Source organism: Aethalodelphis obliquidens, unplaced genomic scaffold (genome assembly GCF_003676395.1).
Source record: "Aethalodelphis obliquidens isolate GAN/ISIS:26980383/991018 unplaced genomic scaffold, ASM367639v1 scaffold34, whole genome shotgun sequence".
Classification (NCBI taxonomy): Eukaryota; Metazoa; Chordata; class Mammalia; order Artiodactyla; family Delphinidae; genus Aethalodelphis; species Aethalodelphis obliquidens.
The window spans coordinates 5,727,003-5,744,592 of record NW_020837978.1 but is presented as its reverse complement, the minus strand read 5'-3'; the positions used below and the strand labels follow the sequence as shown (position 1 = coordinate 5,744,592).

The window sequence follows — 17,590 nt, the reverse complement described above, 5'->3', positions numbered from 1 at the left end:
TTTTTTTTTTGGCCACACTGCGTGGCTTGCAGGATCTTAGTTCCCAGACCAGGGGAACCTGGGATTGAACCCCAGGCCACTGAAGTGAAAGCACCGAGTCCTATCCACTGGACCATTAAGGAACTTCTAACACTACTGTTTCTTTTCACTGTTCCTCCCTTGTCTCCGCATCCCCGCCCTTCCCTAATTAGCAACTGTTTGAACCTGCTAGTTGGAACTCCGGGAAGGTCATGGAGGCTGAATGAAGCCTATTTTCTGTAATCGAGTAATGAGGGACACAGAATTTTGTGCCCAGGAGCCCCACAGTGTCCTGTTCAGTATCAAGTCTTCCCAGGTTTTTCAGTAGTTCAAAGAAACTAAGCTTAGAGAAGATTTAGTCTGGCAGATGCAGAAGAAAACTTGAATACGAAAAGTGCCTAGAAGTGGGAGGATAATGAGGGGCTTTAAAAATAATTACGTTTTCTAGAGGTTAATGCCAAAGCGAGGGAAATAAAAGGTTAGAAGCCGGACCCAATAACATGCAATTAACCAAGTTCACATTCTACTTATGAATTCATCTATTTTATGCCTCTTTGTTATTCCTGTGCTAGAAAACCCCAAGTTCCATCTTCACCGCACCCCACATGACTTACACAACATTTCAGGTCTGAAGACAAAATATACCTCCTCTGGGAAGTCGTTCCTGGCCACCTCCTGCCCCCAGGTGTCCCACACATGTGCTGCACTTAACTCCATCCTATCATATACAAGGCCCTAGACTGTAAATGTTGGTGACTGAGAGACCCTTGAGGGTAAAGACAGTGCAGGAAGAGAGGAGGGAGAAGGGAGAGATTAAGAGATGACTCTTAGAAAGAACCGCTGGGTGAACACAGGAGATGAAGGAGTCACTGAAAAGTTGCACCGTCTGTCGTTTGAACAGGCACAAATATTAACGCAAGTTCATGTGCCCGACGAAACGTCCGCGTTTGGAGCAGAGAAAGGTTTATTGCAAGGCCATGCAAGGAGACAAGGTGGCTCATGTCCTAAAAAGCCTCCTGCACTCTGAAGGGTTTCGGCAAAGCATCTTTAAAGGCCAAGGGCAAGGTGGGGGGAGAGGTCTGCAGAATATGCGATCAGATCGTGCACAATACTCTGGCTGTTGATGAAGGAACAGGGTGGTGTCACAGGTGTTAACTTTATCAGTCCTTAGGCTCCGGGAGGCCTGGGGCTACGTGCTCATAGTCATCAAGTAGTTAACATCTTCCATTTGGTGGGGGTGGGTTCACATCTTCGAAACACCTCAGGAAAATTTCATCAATTACTATTATCTAGGTACTTCCGAGAGGAGCTAAAGCAGAGGCTATGGGGGAAGGCCTGTGCCAGGAAGGGAATGACAACTTGTTGAGAATACAAGATCAACTCTAAGGAGTTTACCAAACAGTAGCACTAGATACAAATGTCAGCACCAGATTTGTCTCTTCATGGCTACGAATCAAAGCAGCCTAGCAAATTATGGTCCCTTCCATAATTACATGCATTTATTTTATCTTAGCCCCTATAACAACTGGTTGAGATTTTGTAAATACAAATGCTAAGAACAGACATTTTTGCTCTTTACATGGGCATGAATGAGTCTGAGAGGTGATTTGGGCAAATTAATCTCTAATCCTGTTTCTTCTTTTGTTAGAAAGAAATGACAAAACTGTTTCCCGCAGTTGCCATGATAAGCAAATGTGGCAAAGCACGCACGTCAACAACCTCCATTAAATACTGGTGGCAGGTAATAATATAGATAATGTATTTACACCACTATTATTCATATTCATCTATGACTAGATCCCCTCTCCGCCAACCTCTCTAAACCACGATAAATTCCAGCAGGTTTAGGGAGGAATAAATTTAGCTCTAACTTTCAAACACCTTCCTATTCCGGCAGCATCTGCCCTAACCCAGCATGGCGGCACCGGCTTCTTCAAGCTCACATCCCTGGCTACACCATAGTGGCTTTATAGGAACCGGCCGCTGGGTAGACTCAGCTTCCCCGATGCTCTTTGATGACGCCTAAACCCCGCGCGGGGAAAGCGGACTGTGTAGGTTTGCGCAGGCGCAGCGCGGCCGCGGGTGGGCGGAGCTGGCCGGGATGAGCGGCGGAGGGACGGAGACCCCCGTGGTTTGTGAGGCCGCCTCGGGCGGCGGCGGCGTCAGCGGCAAGAAGAAGGACTCGCTGGGGACCGCGGGCTCGCCAGCCCACCTCATTATCAAGGGTACGGAGTACTAGGGTTCTCGGCCCGGTAGTCCCAGCGCAGCCCCACCTCCCAGGCAGCGTCCTCTGACCCGGGGCCGAGCCCCAGGTCGACCCCCGGCTCCCGGGCAGCCTGGCGTTTGCGGTGGGTGGGTGGGGGAGGGGTCTGCGCATTGGCGCCTGTTTCCCCGCGCCAGGTGCCTCCCAGTAACAGCAAATCGCCCTAGCCCCTCCTGCTTCCTCGTAGAAGCCGCTGCCGAGAGCCGTCGGGCTGCCCTCTCCCCTCCCCCAGCCCGGGACCCTGCGTGGAGCTGCCGTAGACGCGGGCTCGCGACCCACGTGTGATGCCCTGAGCTTGGGAGTCGGGAAGAGCCCGCGCACCCAGGCAGGCCGCTTAGGAGGTGTGTGCCTAGGTCGTTCGCTCTGACCCTGTCTGCTCCTGGGTCGTGCAAGGTGGAAACGAGAGAACATGAAGGCATCTTAAAACACGAAAGGCCCCCAACACGTGTACCGATGTCCACTCGTCCCGTCTGCTTTGAGCTGGGAGAAGGTTACAACCTAGTTACAGCCCTTATTCTCACAGAACCTGAAATGGTTTGATTCTCCAAACTCTCAACAACTGTTTCGTGCAGGAAGATCTTTGCCAGTTAAATACCGCACCGCCTCATCTCCGTCCTCTCTTAACCCCTCGCTTCTGTCGGCAGCCCTACCGTCTTGCAGTGTTGAAGCCCTTGTAGGATTCCGGCGCCCCTCAGCGCTGCCCAGGGAATGGCATCCTCGTGTTCATGCCTATTGTATTTTAACCGTATCTGTCAGGTTTGTGTAGAATTCAGGGTGTCTCACATCTAGTTAGTAGTGTGGGCGTAGTGCATGGGTGTTAGCCCTTAATTATAATTGTTTATATGTGCAATCTTAGTGAACTATTACTTAAATTTTTTTTTAATTACGGTAAAATACATGGAATATAAAGTTTCCCTTAATCATATTTTAGCGTACAATTCAGTGGCATTGGTACGTTTCACGTTGTTGTGAAACCGTCACCACCATCCAGCTCCATAACTATTTCATCTTCCCAGACTGAAGCTGTGTACCCATTGAACACGGACTCCCCAGTCTCCCCTTTCCCCTGCCCCAGCCCCTGGCAGCCACCATTTTGCTTTCTGTTTCTGAATGTGGCTACTTTAGGTACTTCATATAAGTAAAATCGTGCATGTGGCAGAATTTCCTTCCTTTTTAAAGCTGAATATGATTCAAATATTTCATTGTATACACACACACACACACACACACACACATTTTGGGTATACATTCACCCATGGATGGACACTTGGATTACTTCCCATTTTTGGCCCTTGTGAGCATGGATGTACAAATATCGAGTTCTTGCTTTCATTTGTTTTGGATACGTACCCACAGCTGAATTGCTGGATCAAATGATAAATCTGTTTGTAACTTTGTGAGCAGCCGCTCTACTGTTTTCCGTAGTGGCTGAACCGTTTTACATTCTCACCAACAGTTCACAGGTGTTCCCATTTCTCCACAACCTAAACAATACTTGTTATTTTCTGTTTCTTTGGTAGTGGCCTTTCTAATGGGTGTGAGGTAGTATCTTGTAGTTTTTTTTTTTTTTTTAATATTTATTTATTTATTTTGGCTGCGCCAGGTCTTAGTTGCGGCACATGGGATCTAGTTCCCTGACCAGGGATCGAACCCGGGCCCCCTGCCCTGGGAGCTCGGTGTCTTACCCACTGGACCCCCAGGGAAGTCCCAGTAACTTGTAGTTTTGATTTGCATTTCCCTAAGGTTAATGATGTTGAACATCTTTTTATGTGCCTACTAGACGTTTGTAAATCTTATTTGGAGGAATGTCTATTCAGGTCCTTTGCCCATTTTTAAATCAGGTAGTGTGTTTTGTTGTTGTTGAATTATAGCAGGTCTTTTTCTATTCTGGATATTAGCCACTTTACAGCCATGATTTGCATATATTTTCTCCCATTCCATGGGTTGCCTTTTTACTCTATTGATTTTGTCCTTTGATGCACAGAAGTTTGTGATTTTGATGTAGTACTTTTTTTTTTATTGAAGTACGGTTGATTTACAATATATTAGTTTCAGATGTAGTACTTTCTTTAAAAGAAGGTAATTCAAAGGAAGTTTTTCAGGTTAATTCAAAATTGAGTTATAATTGAAAATATGTCTAGAACCTCCTTGGGTTTTTTTGTGGAACGATTTACTATTTTCAGTATGAAAATCTGTTTTTAGTTCATCTTACTTGAAGACTATCGATTGTGAAAATATACGTGTCGAGTTTTATTGCCAGGGTCTAGGGAGAGGGAAATATATAAATAAATGATTTCAATACTTAGGCCCCAGGTCTTTGAGGTTTTCTGGGCTGTGGTTGGCTGTTAGGAGACGGGGAGCTTCCCGGGGCATGGAGTGTCTGACCTGAGTCTTGAAGAATAAAGGGTTAGTAGTTGAGAAAAGCGGGCAAGGATATTTTGGACTTAGTTTGGAAGAGCATGAGCAAAGGTGTGGAGGCCTGAGTCAGCACGGCATGTTTGGGAAACTACACGTGGGAATCAGACCGAAGAAGAATTCTTGCCTTTTAAGGAGATTGGACTTCTTGTTGAATGTTCCATATTGTTATGGAACAACAATAAGTACAAGAGTCATGTGGTTAGATCTGTGTTTTAAATAGAGCACTCAGGCAGGTACAGTGGGTCCTCATCTTGCAGGGTGCCCATTTGTGAACTTGCCTACTTTATAAAGTGAATTTGTAACTGCAGAATCAGAGAATACAAAGGGCCTACTGTCCTGCAGATAAGCAGAATTGACTGTACATGGAGTGGGTTGAAGAGGGGTGTGACTCACTCTGTTGAAACAGTCCAAGACAAGCAAGGATGGAACAGAAGGGATGGATTTGAGAAGCAGTGAGGTGACAATGGTGACGATGTGGGTGTTATCAGAAAAATTTACTCTGCAGTAAATTGTTCCTTATGGGCAAAGAGATCCACATACTACATTAAAGGTCTGCAAATTCAGGGCCAGAACTTCATTAGATAATGAGAGATCTGCAGTTTACTGTGTTTTTTCTTGTCTCATAGTCTGTTGAAGTGCTTATTTCTGTCTTTTGTGTGAAGAGATTGTCTAACTCCCACGTTAGAGTATGCACTTTGGAGAACAAAGGATTATATCTTTTGTCTTGTTAACAAACAACAAAAGAGTGCTTTGCCTGTAGCCCGGCTAGGATTGAGTTTATGTGGAAATATGTGGCTTACCTTTACATTATTAAACTGAGAGAATTTGTTTGTAATCCTTGGGATACCTGCAACTCTGAATTATTATAATGTGTTTGTTTTGTTGTTATAATGTTATTACAAAACCAGCTTAATTTCTGTGGTCGTGTGTGTTTCAGAATCTTTTTTCCCCTCATCTCCACATCTTAAGTTCTGGAGTGCAGTCAGGGTTTCAGAAGTGGTGATTATCCACTTCTGAACAGAATTGAATTCTCCAAAGACTAAGAAAATTCCCATTACATCAGGCCACAGACGCAGGTATCCCAAGATCAATGTAATGGCTTCTCAGTCATATAGAAAAATGTATGTTAACCCTTTGTGGATGATACAAACAATTTGATCTCTTACTCACTGGAGTAGAGAGGAAATTTCAGGACAATATGGTATGTGGTATGAGAGCAGAATATACCTCGGGATGACTCACCAAAAACAGTTAAAATTCAGAACTTTTTTTCCTTAATTATGACTTATAGTGACTTACAATGAACACTCACCACCATATTAATAAACACACATGAAGAGCCCCATCGTGCCCTTTGCTCTCATTGCACGGCCCTCCCTCCTCTAAGGTAACTGCTGTCTTGAATTTGGTGTTTATCGTTCTCGTGCATTTCTTTATAGCTTTATGGCTTCTGTATATGTCCCAACAGGAAGTGATTTTGCATATTTTGAAAGTTTATATAAATGGCTTTATCCTTCTGAAAGTTGCTTTTTTGCTTAACATTTTATTTATGGGATTTTTCCTTGTTAATAAATGTAACCCCACTGTATTCATTTTCACTCACTGATTTGTAATATCCATCCTATGAGTATGTTAAGTCGTTCCCCCTTTTTTTTTTTGACATTATATTCATGCTGTAGTAAACATTATGCATTTCTCTTTCCTTTGTTTAAGAGTTTTTCTAGGGCACATACTTGGGCATGAAATTGCTAGGTATACGTCTTCAACTTTATTAGATATCGCCAAATTGCTCTCAAAAGTACTTTACCAATTTACTGATTGGATAATCCATAGTCTGAACTGGATTTTAACCTTCATACGTTTATGGGGACAGGAAGAGTAAAACAAGCTAGAGATTGTGCCACTTAGCGTGGATTGACCGTGAGTTTCATTTTGTCTTTACAGATCTCGGAGAAATTCATTCAAGGCTGTTAGATCACAGACCAGTTATCCAAGGTGAAACCCGTTATTTTGTGAAAGAATTTGAAGTGAGTATTTGAAACCTATTTTGTAAAAAGACTGCCCTAATTGTTAGTGTGTTAATATACGGAAGGGAAATTCCCTAGTTTTAAAATCTATGATTTCTGTTCATGTGTTCATAAAATGTACAAAGCATTCAGAGGCATTGACATGAATGGAGGGAGCACGAGAGTAGGCAGCAGGTGCCTTGGGCTCCAGTTCTGGTGCCTGCTCTGGGGTGTTTACTGTCTGTTGAACTCAGGTTTTCAGGTATAAAATGAGATATAATGAAAAAAATGATTTTACAGATGAATGGGTCAGTTTTGCAGACCCATTTTCTATATTTTTTTTTTCTCATTTGGGGCAGCAGCATCTACTGAAAGCACTCAAGTTAGAACGTGAGAATCGCCCTTGGCTATTCCCTCCCCTTTAGGTTACATTCAATGATCAAGCCTTCCAAATGCTACCTAACAAATCTCTGTCCATTCTGATTGGTATGCCTGCTTTATCAACCCAGTCAAATCCAGTCTTCACCCTGCTGCCAGAGCGCTCTGACATTAACTTTTTCAAAACCTTTGATATCATTTTCTGTCTACAGGACAAAGCCCAGCATCCTTCTATGACCCGGCTCCTATCTTTCTAGCTTTACCGTCTCCCACCCCACCTCGTGTGCTATGTCCCAACAGTCCTGATGCACTAGCCTGCCATTCTGTTTCGTTTGACTGTGATTTTGCACATGTATAATTGGTTCACTGTGCGTTGAATAGTAACATCCCAAGCTCCTGTTGGGTAGATGGTAAATGACGTTACACAAGCAGTTTTGTGATTTTGTGGAAGTTGGGGTTTTCTTTTTCTTTCTTTTTTGGCCTCGCGGCTTGCAGGATCTTAGTTCCCCGACCCGTGATTGAACCCCCTGGCAGTGAGAGCACCAAGTCCTAACCATTGGACCGTCAGAGAATTCCTGGGGTTTTATTTTCAAATGAGACTCCAACCAAGCAGGAAGTCTAAACCTGCTAAAAGGAGAGAACCTTTCCATAAACACTTTAAAAGTACAGAAAGCCTGTGGTACAGAGCACTCAAAAGAGAAACAGAGCTGCAGCATTAGACACCATTTCTGGGTTCAAGAGACTTAAAATCTGCGTAATATCTGCTTCATGGAGTTATTGTGACGATTAAAGGTGTGTGTATCTTAGAATATTTTCTGGTACCTAGGAATAACTGTTAGTTATCTTTGTCATCATTACTATTGCTGTTGTAGAGTAAGAATAATTATCCCCCACACAGAAAATTAACCATAGACTATTCCCTTATCATGCTATGTAAAGATTATTAACAATTGAATAGTGAGAATAAAGTAGTGGGAATAAAGTCTGGGCACAGCACGCTGGGTACTCTGCTCACGGTCTGACATGGTTAAAATCAAGGAGCTGTCCAGGCGCCATTCTTATTTGGTGTTCAGGGTCCTCTTTCTGACTTGCAGGATTTTGGCAGGACTCAGTTCCTTGCCCAGGTAGACGAAGTTCCCATTTCCTTGCTTGCTGTCGGCCGGGGCCGCTCTCAGCTCCTAGAGGCCACCCATATTCCCTGCCACACGGCCCCTTCCTTCTTCAAAGACATAAGTGAAGTCTGCCTTTCATGCTTTAAACCTCTCTTACCGAGAAGAGTCCCATCCCTGTTAAGGACTCACCTGACGGAGTCAGGCCCTCTAGGGATAATCTCCTTTTCTTAAAGTCAGCTGATTTGGGGCTTTAAGTAAACCTGCAGAATATCTATACAGCAGCACCTCGGTTAGGGTTTGACTGAATAACTGAGAGGTGTGTATATCCTAGGGGTGGTGCTCTCAGGGACCATCTTGAATTCTGCCTTCCATGAGCTCTTATTACTACCTATATTTTCCTTACTTTTTGCTTAGTTATTGCCCGTTGTCCTTCCTAGAATATAGACACTTACCTTTCTTATGCTCTGTTGTGTTCAAAGTGCCTGAAAGAATGTCTTGTGCATTGTAGGGTAGGTACTTAATATGATTCAAAAGCACAATTAACAGAGCTTGGCCTAAGACCTGGCTTTTCCAACATCCTTTCATAAGTCATCTTTTTTTTTTGGCCAATCTGGTTAATTTGAAATGCTAAATAGCTTTTATTTTTAAAAAGTTTGTAAATGTATCTCTAAAGGCCTACTTTATATTAAAAGAAGCATAGAATTTTGGAATTAAGATGGCTTCTCTAATCTAACCCCACCCCCCCCACCCCCCCTTCACTGAGCCCAGAGATGGAAAGAAATGTGTGGAAGGTCACACAGCTGATTAGTGGCTGAGTGCTCATTAGATAATGTAGGTGGTTCCTGTGAAAGGGCTGTACAAGCAAGACTGAGTCTTGAATGGATGATGAAAGAAGTGTTATTTCATTTATGCTGCGGAATATGTTATATTGAAGAGCTCACTCCCTTTTGAAGCCAACACCTCTGTTAACTGGGGCCGAGAGAAGACGGGCATGTGCTTGAGAGGAGAGCAGTTACCTGGGTTCCGCGTTGTTCAGCCCTCCAGGGTCTCTTTGGAGACAGGGCTGTGCTGAAGCATAAAAGAACATGGGCCTTGGAGCTGGACCTGTGACGTATCTGGGCTCAAATCCTGGTATCCCTCTTCCTAGCTGTGATTATTTGCTTTATTAAGGCCTAGTTTCCTCTTTCTTAAAACGGGAACAATAATACATACTGCAGAGTTTTTGTGAGGATTAAGTAATGTATCATTGTTTAAATTCCGTGGTATGTCGATGTTAGGCAGGTGTTGGTAACTGTTATTATTAAGAGAAAGATGGGAGCAAGTAAAATCAAATTAAAATTGTATTCAGAATTCGCAATGCTTTGCGTTTTGGTTCCGTTTTTGATATCTTTAGGGAAAACAGCGATTTGTTAAGCAAGTGGTATAGACATCTCAGGAAAATGTTTACTAAAGAATAAAATTTTCACACTGGGTATGACAGATGTAAGCTTATTATAGAAAGTGAAACAAAATGTCTTCAGCACTTATTTTGTGTGAGACCTCATGTGAGGAACCAGTGCTGTATCCCTGAGTAAGACAGACGGGCCCAGCCTTTATGCAGCAGGGTAGGCTCATGTAGTCACTGAAGAATGGTCTCTGAAGGGCTCAAAAATATTTCATCAGCTGTGTTTGCGCTCTCTCCAGCTAATTGGTCACATGACTCCTCTTCTAGAAAAGTACTTGATGCCGTCCTTTCACGCAGTCACCTCCCCAGTCCGTCTTTTTTAGTGTCTCCTGGAAGCTTTCCTGTATGTCAGGCTCGGGTACCTTTTCTGTCTGTTACACACTAACCTTTCCCCTCAAATTATGAGAGAAAAGCTGAAAGCATTTTAGAGATTTAGATTTGAATAGATATGTGCATGACTTACCATTCTTTTCTATCTTGGCCCAAATAAAAACATCCTCTATTTACTAAAAGTGGTCTTTCCCCAGCGTCACACGGCTGGACCGGAGGAACGGGGAGGCAAGAGCTGTCAGGGCTTCCTACAAGTTTTGTCTTTTTTTTAAAAATTGAAGTACAGTTGATTTACAATGTTTCAGGTGTACAGCAGAGTGATTCAGTTATATATATACACGCATACTCATACATATATATGTATATTCTTTTTTAGATTCTTTTCCATTACAGGTTATTACATGATATTGTATATGGTTCCATGTGCCACACAGTAGGTCCTTAAGTTTTGTCTTCTCTAGGTCACTTAAATGTGGTTCACTTGAAGAAAAACTGGCTAGCATTTAAAAGGAAACTCGTGGGGCTTCCCTGGTGGCGCAGTGGTTGAGAGTCCGCCTGCCGATGCAGGGGACACGGGTTCGTGCCCCGGTCCGGGAAGATCCCACATGCCACGGAGCGGCTGGGCCCGTGAGCCATGGCCGCTGAGCCTGCGCGTCCGGAGCCTGTGCTCCGCAACGGGAGAGGCCACAACAGTGAGAGGCCCGCGTACCGCAAAAAAAAAAAAAAAGGAAACTCGTTTATAGTTTATATATTTTTAAAAGTTAACACACACGGCAACGATAATCCTTTTCTTTATAAAATTTCCTTTCTAAAAGAAGGCAATAAGTGCCACAGGGTGGCAGCATTACTTAAATTATCGACCTTCTATTATAATATTTTAAGCTCTCTTTTTGTGATTGTTAGTATTTCAGGACAGTTGACTCTCCTGCTCCCAACTGCACACAGCTCTTTTATTCCCCCCGATTCCAGTAAATACTATGAACAGAGATCCCGGCAGGGCCCCTCCAGTGAGCCTGTCTGGTTGTGTCAGCGAGTAAAGGCATGATCTTCTGCACTGTTATCTTTCCAGCTGCAGAGACGCTGGGGCCTCTCTCGTGTGGGACAGAGGGGAGGCCGTGCAGGTCAGCGTTTATGAAATGCTTAGGGGCTGTGCAGTCCTGCACGAACTCATCTTCAGCAAACTTCAGTCTCTGACTGCTTTATTGACTGGTTCCTGAATACCTTGGTGTATCATAAGGAAGGTGTTTGGTCACTAGTGACAGACACCTGAGGAGAGTGGCTTTCCTAAGTGCTTACTTTCCTCTCATGGCAGCCAGAGCCTGGGGCAGGTGTGGCAGCCCTAGGACGTCAGCTCTTCCTCCAGCTTTTCCTTCTTCCTCACTGCCGTGGTGCCCTCACCCCAGGCTCACGCTCACAGGGTAGCTGTGGGAGCCCAGCCATGGCGTGTGCACTTCATGCAGCAGAAAGGACGGCAGGGGGGGCAACGGCTAGCTGTGTCTGTTACGCCAGGTTTACCACCACGTGGTATTTGGGTGTGGAGAGGAGGGGGATGGATCCAGAGCTGTCTGTCACACCGGATACGCAAAAATAGATACGAAACAGTCTCTACCTTCAGGAATTTACAGTCTGCGGAGAACAAATTGTAATGGTGAAATTATTATGATAAAATAAGCACAAAGTGATTGAAATCTCAGAAGCGGAGATAACTCCCAGCTGAGCTGGGAGGGAAATCTTCAGAAGCGGGGCTGTTACTTGAACTGAAAAAGAAAAATAGGTGTTAGAGAAATAGGGAAAAAATGGAGGAAATGTTGATTAAAATTGAGGCAAAAAAATTTGTTAAAATAAGTACAGTAGTTATAGGAGGTGTGAGGGTTCTTACTGCTGCGTCTGAATGTGAGTTGTACTGATAAAAAGGTAAAGTCCCAGGCTTCCCTGGTGGCGCAGTGGTTGAGAGTCCACCTGCCGATGCAGGGGACACGGGTTCGTGCTCCGGTCCGGGAGGATCCCACATGCCGCGGAGCGGCTGGGCCCGTGAGCCATGGCCGCTGAGCCTGCGCGTCCGGAGCCTGTGCTCCGCAACGGGAGAGGCCGCAACAGTGAGAGGCCCGCATACCGGAAGAAAAAAAAAAGATAAAGTCTCTTAAAAGGCAGGACAGACAAGAATTTCATTTGACATCTGATCTCATTTTTGTTAGGTTGTAAGAGTAGCTGTCAGAGTATTAAATATCAGGAAGAAGTCGATCCCACATGGCATGTAATAGGTTCACGTATGTATGATAACGGTTTTAAAACTTGTGAGAAAAGAAACTTGTGGGACTGACCATTTTGTGATGGAAAGAAAATTTTAAATATTACATCGGCCTCTCATTTCCTCTCTGATACTGTTGTTACATCTTTAATGTAAATATTACAGTGACTGTACTAACATTATGAACAATTGCTAACATTCTGAAGCATTTAGTGCCAGGCACTGTCTTGAAGCACATTACCTGAGCACTTGTTATTAATTTCAACTTGAGAAAAATTAACTGTATATGTAATTTTATGGGGTGTTATACATCAGAAACCAAGCTTCATTGGTGCTGTGCTTTGCTCTGAGAATTTTCACCCCAGAAATAATATTCATATAACAAATAAACAGATGTTGGTTTATAGTCTTCCTTTTTTTTTTTTTTTTTTTTTTTTTTGCGGTACGCGGGCCTCTCACTGCTGTGGCCTCTCCCGTTGCGGAGCACAGGCTCCGGACACGCAAGCTCAGTGGCCTTGGCTCACGGGCCCAGCCGCTCCACGGCATGTGGGATCTTCCCGGACCCGGGCATGAATCCGTGTCCCCTGCATTGGCAGGCGGACTCTCAACCACTGCTCCACCAGGGAAGCCCTATAGTCTTCCTTTTGTAGTAGGTGTCAACCGTATACCTTAGCCAAAAATATCAGCATAAAAACAAGCACATACCAGATGGGCCTATTTGTTGTTTCAATTAATTATTGTCATTAATGGGCTGTTAGAGAGGTGACAGTACAAATTCACTTACTATAACGTGTAATTTAAGGCTAAACAATGGCTATAAGGGAGAGAGCCAACCAGGTCACATGCGGTGGCTCTGTCTTCTGCCCGTGTAGATACAGCCTATCAGAAAACGGAAGGAGAGGGGAGGGCATATGAAAAGGAGACTGTCCTCAGTTGTTGCCTTATCAGTATTAACTGGGAGGGAAAGGATGCTATTGCAGATTAGATTTTGAGGGAGAGGGAAAGGCTAGAGACAGAAGAGGTGACCACCTAATACTAATCTTGCTTAGAGTAGGGAACCAACAGACAGTAGCCAGAGTGGAGACCGGGTTATTGTAAGAAGTGTTAGTGTAAACATAACCATGAGAACAAAAACGCCAACTTTTTAAAATACTGAAAGAGATACCCAAAAGAGAGAACAAATAGACCGCGTGACCACATAGAGAAAGATTATATACGTTGTGGGTGTGTGTGTGTTAATCAGCGTGACTCAAAGTGAAATAAGAAAAGTCTGTATATCATGTTTCTGTTTAAGAAGGAGTTGAAATATATTTATACATAATGTGTATATACACACACATATATGTTTATATACGCATCTGTGTATACATACACATACCTATGTATACATGTGGATGTATATCCTTATAGTTAAGACAATGGCAGGATAAAAATAATTAAAGAGTGTTAGAGGGAATAGGATACAAAAGGTAGTGATAGAAGCTAGACTTTCTTGAATATATATATTTTTAGATGTAGTTTGGGAGCCATGTAAATATTTTACATAATTTAAAAGAGAATTAAATTTTAAGGAGCAATCCCTAAAAATCAAGTAACATGTAAAAAAAGCAAACCTATTTTCCTAGAAGGTGGCATTGCCACGCAGAGAAATTCTTCCAGGTAACTTTAAAACGCAGTAATTTGACTGTGTACATTTCTAGTGGAATACCCTTCAGAACAGAAAGTTAAAAAAAAAACAACCTGAAATTATTTTCAGTAATTTTGTTAATTCTGGCACTGGTATTGTTATTTCATTGACTTGGTGATAAAGCAAATGAGTAACTCTGTTGGTATTTTGAGAATTGAAAAAGAAACATAAAGACAGGAGGGTAATTAAAAATCCTGTAGTCCCGAATTTAAGCGTTTTTTTTTTTTAAATAAATTTATTTATTTATTTATTTTTGGCTGTGTTGGGTCTTTGTTGTGGTGCGCGGCTTCCTCTTGTTGTGGTAAGAAGGGGCTTCTCTTCGTTGCGGTGCGCGGGCTCTAGGCGCGCAGTCTCAGTAGTTGTGGCTCGCGGGCTCTAGAGCGCAGGCTCAGTAGTTGTGGCGCATGGCCTTAGTTGCTCCGTGGCATGTGGGATCTTCCCAGACCAGGGCTCGAACCCGTGTCCCCTGCATTGGCAGGCGGATTCTTAACCACTGAGCCACGAAGGAAGTCCCCTGAATTTAAGTTTGATTATGAATGTGAACTTTAGATGTTTCTTTTCTTTTCACAAAAATACCTATTTCCTAGCCTTGTCCACTCAAAGGGCTAGAAATGATGACTGACCCTTAGTGCTCAGTCTCTAAATACCAGTGGTGTTTAGAGACCTGCTGATTCCAAGTCTGGGTCAGGAAATGGACAAGAAGAGCCTGGAGCATTAGGTCGAACTAGAAAGCAAAGAAGCTACTAAGGAGCACTGGGGTTTGGACTGAAGCATTCCAGAGCCAAGGTAAATAGGCTCTCCCTGGAAATAGGATGATTTCAGCATCAGGGAGGACGAATACTGCAATGGGTTAAAAACTTCAGATATTCCTGTGAGTCATAGGAATGCGTGGAAACATACAAAAAAGAAACCTTTAGCAGCTTTAGGAAACCAAACCATTATTTTTGAAACTGGTGAATAAAGAGAAATAATCAAATGTTTTATTCTGCCTTTCATATGAGCATATCTCAGAGTAACCAAATAGTTGTCGAGGGGAAATTTCTCTTTATGGAAGTATTCCTGCTGATAAATGAATACGGAATGTTACCAGCATCCTGTTGAAAGTGCACAGAAATATTCCTTTTTTTTAAAAATTTTATTTTACTTTTCTTATACAGCAGGTTCTTATTAGCTATCTATTTTATACATATTAGTGTACATACGTCAATCCCAATCTCCCAATTCATCACACAACCGCACACACACACCCTCCCCACTTTCCCCCCTTGATGTCCATACGTTTGTTCTCTACATCTGTGTCTCAGTTTCTCCCTTGCAAACTGGTCCATTTGTACCATTTTTCTAGATTCCACATATAAGCGTTAATAAACGATATTTGTTTTTTCTCTTTCTGACTTACTTCACTCTGTATGACAGACTATAGGTCCATCCAGGTCTCTACAAATGACTCAGTTTCGTTCCTTTTTATGGCTGAGTAATATTCCACTGTATATATGTACCACATCTTCTTTATCCATTCGTCTGTCGATGGGCATTTAGGTTGCGTCCATGACCTGGCTATTGTAAATAGTGCTGCAGTGAACATTGGGGTGCATGTGTCTTTTTGAATTATGGTTTTCTCAGGGTATATGCCCAGTAGTGGGATTGCTGGGTTGTATGGTAGTTCTATTTTTAGTTTTTTAAGGAGCCTCCATACTCCATAGTGGCTGTATCAATTTATGTTCCCACGAACAGTGCAAGAGGGTTCCCTTTTCTCCACACCCTCTCCAGCGTTTGCTGTTTGTAGATTTTCTGATGATGCCCATTCTAACTGGTGTGAGGTGATACCTCATTGTAATTTTGATTTGCATTTCTCTAATAACTAGTGATGTTGAGCAGCTTTTCATGTGCTTCTGGGCCATCTGTATGTCTTCTTTGGAGAAATGTCTGTTTAGGTCTTCTGCCCATTTTTGCATTGGGTTGTTTGTTTTTTTAGTATACAGCTGCATGAGCCGGTTTTATATTTTGGAGAGTAATCCTTTGTCTGTTGATTCGTTTGCAAATATTTTCTCCCATTCTGAGGGTTGTCTTTTCGTCTTGTTTATAGTTTCCTTTGCTGTGCAAAAGCTTTGAAGTTTCAGTAGGTCCCATTTGTTTATTTTTGTTTTTATTTCCATTATTCTAGGAAGTGGGTCAAAAAATATCTTGCTGTGATTTGTGTCAAAGAGTGTTCTTCGTATGTTTTCCTCTAAGAGTTTTATAGTGTCCAGTCTTACATTTAGGTCCCTAATCCGTTTTGAGTTTATTTTTGTGTATGGTGTTAGGGAGTGTTTCAATTTCATTCTTTTACATGTAGCTGTCCAGTTTTCCCAGCACCACTTATTGAAGAGACTGTCTTTTCTCCAGTGTATATCCTTGCCTCCTTTGTCATAGATTAGTTGACCATAGGTGCATGGGTTTATCTCTGCGCTTTGTATCTTGTTCCATTGATCTATGTTTCTGTTTTTGTGCCACTACCATACTGTCTTGATTACTGTAGCTTTGTAGTATAGTCTGAAGTCAGGTAGTCTGATTCCTCCAGCTCTGTTTTTTTCCCTCAAGACTCCTTTGGCTATTTGGAGTCTTTTGTGTCTCCATACAAATTTTAAGATTTTTTTGTTCTAGTTCTGTAAAAAATGCCATTAGTAATTTGATAGGGGTTGCATTGAATCTGTAGATTGCTTTGGGTAGTATAGTCATTTTCACAATATTGATTCTTCCAATCCAAGAACATGGTATATCTCTCCATCTGTTGGTATCATCTTTAATTTCTTTCATCAGTGTTTTATAGTTTTCTGCATACAGGTCTTTTGTCTCCTTAGATAGGTTTATTCCTAGGTATTTTATTCTTTTTGTTGCAGTGGTAAATGGGAGTGTTTCCTTAATTTCTCTCTCAGATTTTTCATCATTAGTGTATAGGAATGCAGGAGATTTCTGTGCATTAATTTTGTATCCTGCAACTTTACCAAATTCATTGATTAGCTCTAGTATTTTTCTGGTAGCATCTTTAGGATTCTCTATGTATAGTATCATGTCATCTGCAAACAGTGACAGTTTTACTTTTCTTCTTTTCCAATTTGTATTTCTTTTATTTCTTTTTCTTCTCTGATTGCCGTGGGTAGGACTTCCAAAACTATGTTGAATAGTAATGGTGAGAGTGGACATCTTGTCTTGTTCATGATCTTAGAGGAAATGCTTTTAGTTTTTCTCCATTTGCTGTGGGTTTGTTCTATATGGCCTTTATTATGTTGATGTAGGTTCCCTCTGTGCCCACTTTCTGGAGAGTTTTTATCATAAATAGGTGTTGAATTTTGTCAAAAGCTTTTTCTGCATCTATTGAGATGATCATATGGTTTTTATTCTTCAGTTTGTTAATATGGTGTATCAAATTGATTTGCATATGTTGAAGAATCCTTGCATCCCTGGGATACATCCCTCTTGATCATGGTGTATGATCCTTTTAATGTGTTGTTGGATTCTGTTTGCTAGTATTTTGTTGAGGATTTTTGCATCTGTAGTCATAAGTGATATTGGTCTCCAATTTTCTTTTTTTTTGTAATGTCTGGTTTGGGTATCAGGGTGATGGTGGCCTCATAGAACGAGTTTGGGAGTGTTCCTTCCTCTGCAATTTTTTGGAAGAGTTTGAGAAGGATGGGTGTTATTAGCTC

The 17,590-nt window shown here is 42.4% G+C and overlaps 1 protein-coding gene across 1 annotated transcript in view; it reads left to right on the top strand.

Annotated features, from left to right (window-relative positions):
- Positions 1 to 2,087: 2,087 nt before the first annotated feature.
- Positions 2,088 to 17,590, top strand: part of BLOC1S5 (biogenesis of lysosomal organelles complex 1 subunit 5) — a 39,711-nt gene continuing 24,208 nt past the window's right edge. The window contains exons 1-2 of the mRNA XM_027128324.1: positions 2,088 to 2,243; positions 6,644 to 6,726. Of these exons, the coding sequence (XP_026984125.1) occupies positions 2,120 to 2,243; positions 6,644 to 6,726 (207 nt within the window). The 5' untranslated portion in view covers positions 2,088 to 2,119. The remainder of the gene's footprint in view (positions 2,244 to 6,643; positions 6,727 to 17,590) is intronic.